This window comes from Populus trichocarpa, chromosome 1, assembly GCF_000002775.5.
Source record: "Populus trichocarpa isolate Nisqually-1 chromosome 1, P.trichocarpa_v4.1, whole genome shotgun sequence".
NCBI lineage: Eukaryota > Viridiplantae > Streptophyta > Magnoliopsida > Malpighiales > Salicaceae > Populus > Populus trichocarpa.
This window is the reverse complement of record NC_037285.2, coordinates 6,216,037-6,222,191: the sequence shown is the minus strand read 5'-3', so window position 1 is coordinate 6,222,191 and position 6,155 is coordinate 6,216,037. Positions and strand designations below refer to the sequence as shown.

The following is a 6,155-nucleotide window of genomic DNA, read 5'->3' as shown; positions in this document are numbered from 1 at the left end:
TAGGGTTTGATGATGTTCTTTTTGGGTTTGGAAGTTGAGGTTGGAAAGAGGGAGGTGGTAGGGGGGTAGAAAAGAGGTAGGTCTTGTCCTGTACTGTCTTCGGACACAACAGGCATTGCATAGATAGTTACCATCATTGTTTTGATTAAAAAAAGGTTTTTTCTTGCAACACCAATTTGATTTCTTGCATGTTCTCATGTAGTCACCAATCAATATTTGACAGATTATATGCCCGGGAGAAGAAACTCTACCAAGAAGTCAGGGTACATCTCAAATCTTCTGCATAACTTTTTGAATGATGCATTCTGAGCGTCCCTAGTTTTCAAGGCCATGATTATAGCATAGAATTTCAAAGTACTTATTTTTGCTGCTGGAATGGGTTTTATCTATGCACAGCAGCTAGGAGGCGATCCACACAGGGTCCCAATCAGTTCAAAGAGATTTGGAGCAGTGTTGTCAGTTGAATGAGGCAGAAGTATGGAAATGGCGGAGTTTGGCGAAGTAGAAGATGTAATGAGTACAGAGAATGGCTGAAATTGCCCTAAAGGTACTTCGTGCAGGAATGTCAGTTGCAAACAGCTCGCTTACTGAATTTGCTATTGGTTCTGCAAAGGGATATGCAGAATATGTTAAGTGATGGGAGAATGTCATTGCCAAGTACTCCAGAGTTGTTTAGGATATCTAGGTGGCTAATATTGCTAGCATCAGTGATGTAATTACATCTTATAACCTAAATGACAAAGGTATCGATTGCTGCTCCTGCTAACATATTTCTTTGTGATCTATTAGTTGGCAAGCTAACCAAAGATGAACAGCAGATATGCTTAGAAATATCAAACACGGAAGCTCACATAGCTTTTTTCATCTATTTTGTTATAGCATCGCTGAGTCATATCATATTTTGTTCCAATATTGTCAATTGAACCGTTTGCAATAAAAAAACAACTGCTTCTCAGTCACCTTAGTTTCTTATAGCTGTTTAAAAGGTGAACCAACCAAAAAACGAACTCAATATCACCAGAAACGGTAAACAAATCTTTCAAGGTAAAAAGGAAACTATCTTTCTCACAGTGATGTCCATGACTCAATTGTCATGAGGAAAAAAATTGTCAAGGAAAATACAAATTTGTCAAAAAATGAATGCTTGTTCAGTCATAACTGAAGCCTTCATCTTCATCTTCATCATCATCAACCTCCACCTCAGAAAAATCATTACTGCTCATGACATATAGAAAAACTAAAACTGCAACTACTTGTGTTACTAGAAAGTATCTTTTCCTTCTTCTGAAAGTTTTCTCCTCTTCTGTCCTTTCCCTCTTGGGTCGCTTCTTAGGTTTTGAGCCTAGTGATAAAAACACATGAAAATAGTTAGAAATTCTATTTGAAAGAAAAGAGACATGGATGGTACTTTTTGACCTCTTATTTCCCAATGGCTTTTATTTTTCTTGAAGCATCTTAAACAACAAATTGTTAGTTTGATGATGACTAAAACATGATCTGTAGGCTGGTTTGGTTTAGTAAATCCACAACTCAAGACACTATCAGATGACCAATATAATATTCACAAGAATAAAAGATGAAAATATCTTGCCTCAATTTGAAGGACGTCTAGTTGAAGTTGATGAAGCGTCTGAAAGGAATTGCGGGACAGAAGAAGACCATGCTATATCGTATGAGATTACCATGCTCCAAGAGTGCACTTCGCAGCATCGATGATTTGTAATGGCATGGAACACATAAAAGGATAAGAGTTGAAAATATTTGACAAGTGAAGCAACAAACTCACATGCTTTGTGCCAAGACAGAATAACAATAGCAGATCACGTGAAAATCAAATAAGTAGAAACCATGTTAACAGAAAATGGTTTCAAGAGAGTTTTTAAATGGAAAAAATAAAATTGATGGTAATGTGTTTTATAACAGCATAGATTGCTGTAGTGTTCTCGAAAGAAATTAGAAGGACTTGATTGTTAGATATTTACAGCAAGGCCACATGTAATAACAATAGCGATGCTTGTCATCAGGGCATTCAACTACAGAAAGTGAATGGTAATAATGTAATTGTTTTTGCACCATCATCCCAGGTCATGTATTACCACATTTTCAGCTGTAAATAATTGTTCTCGCCATACAAATGCCAGCATTCAGCTCTCACAGGTCACAGATCAAGACAATTGGTAAAGTGACTCACAGGAAATGCTTGAAGAGTGAAAAGGAGATGCCCAAGGAAATATGCGTCCAAACTAGATGGCCTGCACAAACAGAAAAATGAAGTTGGGTGTATAATCAATGCATAGTCAAGACCTCAAACTTAAAATTTGAATTCAAAACATAAAAACCAAAATATCTTAGATGATTTCAGGTAAAAAATGAAAAATATATATATTAACAAGAAAAGAACACCTTTCAAAAAGAAATGTGTGATCCCCTAATGTGGTTGACAAAGCTCCATATGCAATTTTCGCTCTCTTGTAGATCTATCCATAAATTAAAATAAAAAAAAATTGCAAGGCCATGGTCAAGGAAAATTAACAGAAAATGAAGCAATATATAAACGGGTAAAATCATTCCACAGGTGTATGCTTTCTAACACTAGTGTATGTGCGCAGATTTGATATCAACAAGTTGCAGAAAAGTATCATAAACGATAGAAGTGTAACCTCTGCTTCCCTTCGTTCAGCATTTTCTTTAGTTATCCCAAGTCGCTGCTTAACAGCGTGCACTTGTTTCATTAATAGAGCCTTTCCTATCAACCAAGGGAGGCTAGAGTCATAAATTGTTCGGGCAGAGGTTCCATCAGACCCCACCCAGAGTTCATACATGATTGCATCTGCAAGCCAGGTGCTAACCATCGCTTTCATTGATATCCATTATGGGAGCGAGCTGAAGTCAGTGTCCAAATCAACAATACCATCTTCCTTTAAACTTTTGATTACCCCCACCATTCTCGTCATTGTAGGCCACATAAGTGTTGAATATTAAACTCAATCTAGATGGTCAAGGAAGGCAACCACCGGCCAGCCAGCCACCAGCTGTGACCGACCAGCCGCCAGCCACCAGCCGCAGCCGTCAGCCGCCTTCACACCACCGTCCACAGCCGCCTTCACACTTGAAGGTTGAATTATCTTGTTTTGAATTTATGTATAAATAGCAAGCTCAGCTTATGTTATTGAGTGTGGGAGATAATAGAGAGAAACACTAGAGAGAAAGAGAGAGGGCGTGTATTAAGCTTTTTGTGTTTGTAAGCTATTTGTTTCTTGTAATAAAACTTTGTGTTTTATCCCCTCCGAGTGTTTCAAGACCACCATAAGTGGTTTCTCCCACCAACAATTGGTATCAGAGCCTCGTTCGTCAGAAACAGAAGTGTTTTTGGGAGATAGCCGAATTTTCAAAGTTGTCAAAAACAAGTTTTGATCATTCCACCGTGTAGAGCTCATCCATACGAACTCACTGCCGCAAAAATCAGCTCAATCGGACACCGGGGTGAGCCACACGCGCCGCCTGAAGATCCGGTGACTGTAGCCCAGTCTCACCCACGCGCGCCAGAGGTAGACGACGACTGAGCCACACGCGCGCCATATTTGAGCCGGTTAAGCCGCGCCGCGCCGAGCCTCAAGCCAAGCCTCCAGCCGAGCCGAAGCATATTCCCGAGAATATTCCCTTTTGTAAGCCGTGCCGCTAAGCCGAGCCACTATTAGCCGCAGCCGAGCCGATAGAATATTCCGCAGAATATTCCCGGTTCAACCCCAGCGAACCGCCCGACGCCCAGAATCGGTATTTTGACCGGTTCACCCATTTTCAGACCTGATTTCTACAAAGTCAGACCGGTTCCCTACTATTTGGACCATTCCGGATCGATCTACAGTGTCCGTTTGGCCAAATTCAACTCACAGAAGGTGATATAGGCATTCCAAAAGCAAAATGACTACAGAAAGTACACAAACACTCATCCCGAAGCTGACCAAAGACAACTATGATAGTTGGTGCATCAGATTAAAGGCATTCCTTGGTTCACAAGAGTGTTTGGAGATTGTACACTATGGTTATGATGAACCAGAGTCCAAAGAAGAAGAAGATGCTTTACAAGAGGCACAGAAGCAAGCCCTGAAAGTCAACAGAAAGAAGGACAACAAAGCAAAGACCATCATCTACCAAGGTCTTGATGAAGATACATTCGAGATCATTGCTTCCGCTGAAACATCACATGATATATGGGAGGCTCTCCAACAAAAAATACAAAGGTGCTGACAGAATCAAGAAGATTCGTCTTCAATCTTTGCGAGGTGAATTTGAGTTATTGCAAATGAAGTCCTCAGAATCTATTTCTGATTATCACACAAGGATTATGGTGATAGTCAATCAGATGAGGAGAAATGGAGAAGCCATCGTCGATTCTCGAATTACTGAGAAAATTTTGAGATCCCTAGATCCAAAATTTGATTTTGTTGTTGTCGCCATTGAAGAGTCCAAGGAAGTGGACAAGTTGACAGTGGATGAACTTATGAGTTCTTTGCAAGCTCATGAGCAGAAGATTGTAAAGCGAAATGGAGATAAGGCCATCGAGCATGCCTTACAAGCAAAGCTGTCTCTCAAGGACAGATATGAGCAAGGGGAGACTTCAACAAGTGGATATACCACTCAAGCAGGAAGTCAACAATCCAGAGGAGGATTCCAGAGATTCCAAGGAAGAGGTTCTTGGAATACAAGCTTTAGAGGAAGAGGTGGTAGAAACACCACCAGAGGAGGTCGAGGACAACAAGCATTCACTCCTAGAGGAAGAGGAGGCAGTTACAATAACCGTGACAAGAGGAATATCCAATGTTATAGTTGCAATCAATTTGGGCACTATAGCACTGAATGCAGAAGGAAAGCTCCGTTGGAGATACGTGAGCAAGCCAACTATGCAAAGAAGGATGACAGAGAAGAAGCTGCATTTCTTGTCCAACAAGAACTTGGCGAGAAACAGGAAAATATATGGTATCTAGATACTGGAGCCAGCAATCACATGTGCGGCTACCGAGAGTTATTTAGTGATCTAGATGAGACCAAGCAAGGTCTAGTTACTTTTGGAGATACCTGGAAGAAATGCATGCCATTGAGAAGAATGATACCTGGAAGCTGATTCATCCACCAGAAAGCAAGAAAGCAATAGGTGTCAAAAGGGTCTACAAGACGAAAGCCAAATTAGTGGATAAAGGCTACAAGCATAGAGAAGGCATTGAAATGAGAAATGTTCATGCTTGGCATGACATCCCTCGATTGAGTTTAAAGGGGAGATTTGTTGAATATTAAACTCAATCTAGATGGTCAAGGAAGGCAACCACCGGCCAGCCAGCCACCAGCTGTGACCGACCAGCCGCCAGCCACCAGCCGCAGCCGTCAGCCGCCTTCACACCACCGTCCACAGCCGCCTTCACACTTGAAGGTTGAATTATCTTGTTTTGAATTTATGTATAAATAGCAAGCTCAGCTTATGTTATTGAGTGTGGGAGATAATAGAGAGAAACACTAGAGAGAAAGAGAGAGGGCGTGTATTAAGCTTTTTGTGTTTGTAAGCTATTTGTTTCTTGTAATAAAACTTTGTGTTTTATCCCCTCCGAGTGTTTCAAGACCACCACAAGTGGTTTCTCCCACCAACAATAAGTGCCTGATTCAATATACGGAATTTGATCTACAGCAAAAGGTCAGATAAGTGTTTTGAAGACAATTTTGTTATTTGCATGATGCATTTGAGAAAACAAACATATATGACAACATGAGCAAAGCATGCACACACATTAAAAACCAGCTGCCATTTCTTGTCAATCAAAAAACCAATATCCATCAAAAACAGTCCTGGTCATGCAGATCCAATCTTGAATGCTAAAAACGCGTGGAGGGTTCTCGGTTTTCTTTGATTCTTGATGGGTAAAGGGTTTTTCAGGCACCGAACAACCAGAGAGAAGACGCAGAGGAGAGGTTTTGTCTTTCTTCTTTAGGTCGTTAGAGATCCATGTCTAGTGTGGGTTAGGCCATCTTAGTTATTTTTCTTGTAAGAATAGGCTTGCTTGTTGGAACTCCCTCAATTTAGGTTTTATGTGTGGGTTTTCGAGCTTTGTTCTATGCTTTGATATCAAATTCATCTCTTCAATCCAATCATCATGCCATTGCTCAAA

General features: G+C 40.6%; 2 protein-coding genes across 4 annotated transcripts in view; both read right to left on the bottom strand.

Moving 5' to 3' along the window:
• Window positions 1–1,223, bottom strand: part of LOC7491485 (cytochrome c oxidase assembly protein COX11, mitochondrial) — a 15,789-nt gene extending 14,566 nt beyond the window's left edge. The window contains exons 1-2 of the mRNA XM_052447855.1: window positions 1,160–1,223; window positions 522–605 (exon numbers count right to left, since the gene is read on the bottom strand). Coding sequence (XP_052303815.1) covers window positions 522–605; window positions 1,160–1,223 — 148 coding nt within the window. The remainder of the gene's footprint in view (window positions 1–521; window positions 606–1,159) is intronic.
• Window positions 1,015–2,923, bottom strand: LOC18107835 (mitochondrial outer membrane import complex protein METAXIN-like). Of its 3 annotated transcripts, XM_052446849.1 has the most exons (5): window positions 2,661–2,923; window positions 2,404–2,477; window positions 2,192–2,252; window positions 1,592–1,699; window positions 1,015–1,342 (listed from the first exon to the last, which is right to left on the bottom strand). In XM_052446849.1, exons 1-4 carry the CDS (start codon window positions 2,859–2,861, stop codon window positions 1,679–1,681), a joined length of 357 nt encoding a protein of 118 aa, XP_052302809.1. In that variant the 5' UTR covers window positions 2,862–2,923; the 3' UTR covers window positions 1,015–1,342; window positions 1,592–1,678. The 3 variants fall into 3 exon arrangements, 2 of the variants coding, with proteins under 2 accessions (XP_052302809.1, XP_024448576.1); XR_002979655.2 differs by lacking the exon at window positions 1,015–1,342 and having other exon boundaries at window positions 1,595–1,699; window positions 2,097–2,252; XM_024592808.2 differs by lacking the exons at window positions 1,015–1,342; window positions 1,592–1,699 and having other exon boundaries at window positions 1,877–2,252.
• Between the last annotated feature and the right edge of the window lie 3,232 nt (window positions 2,924–6,155).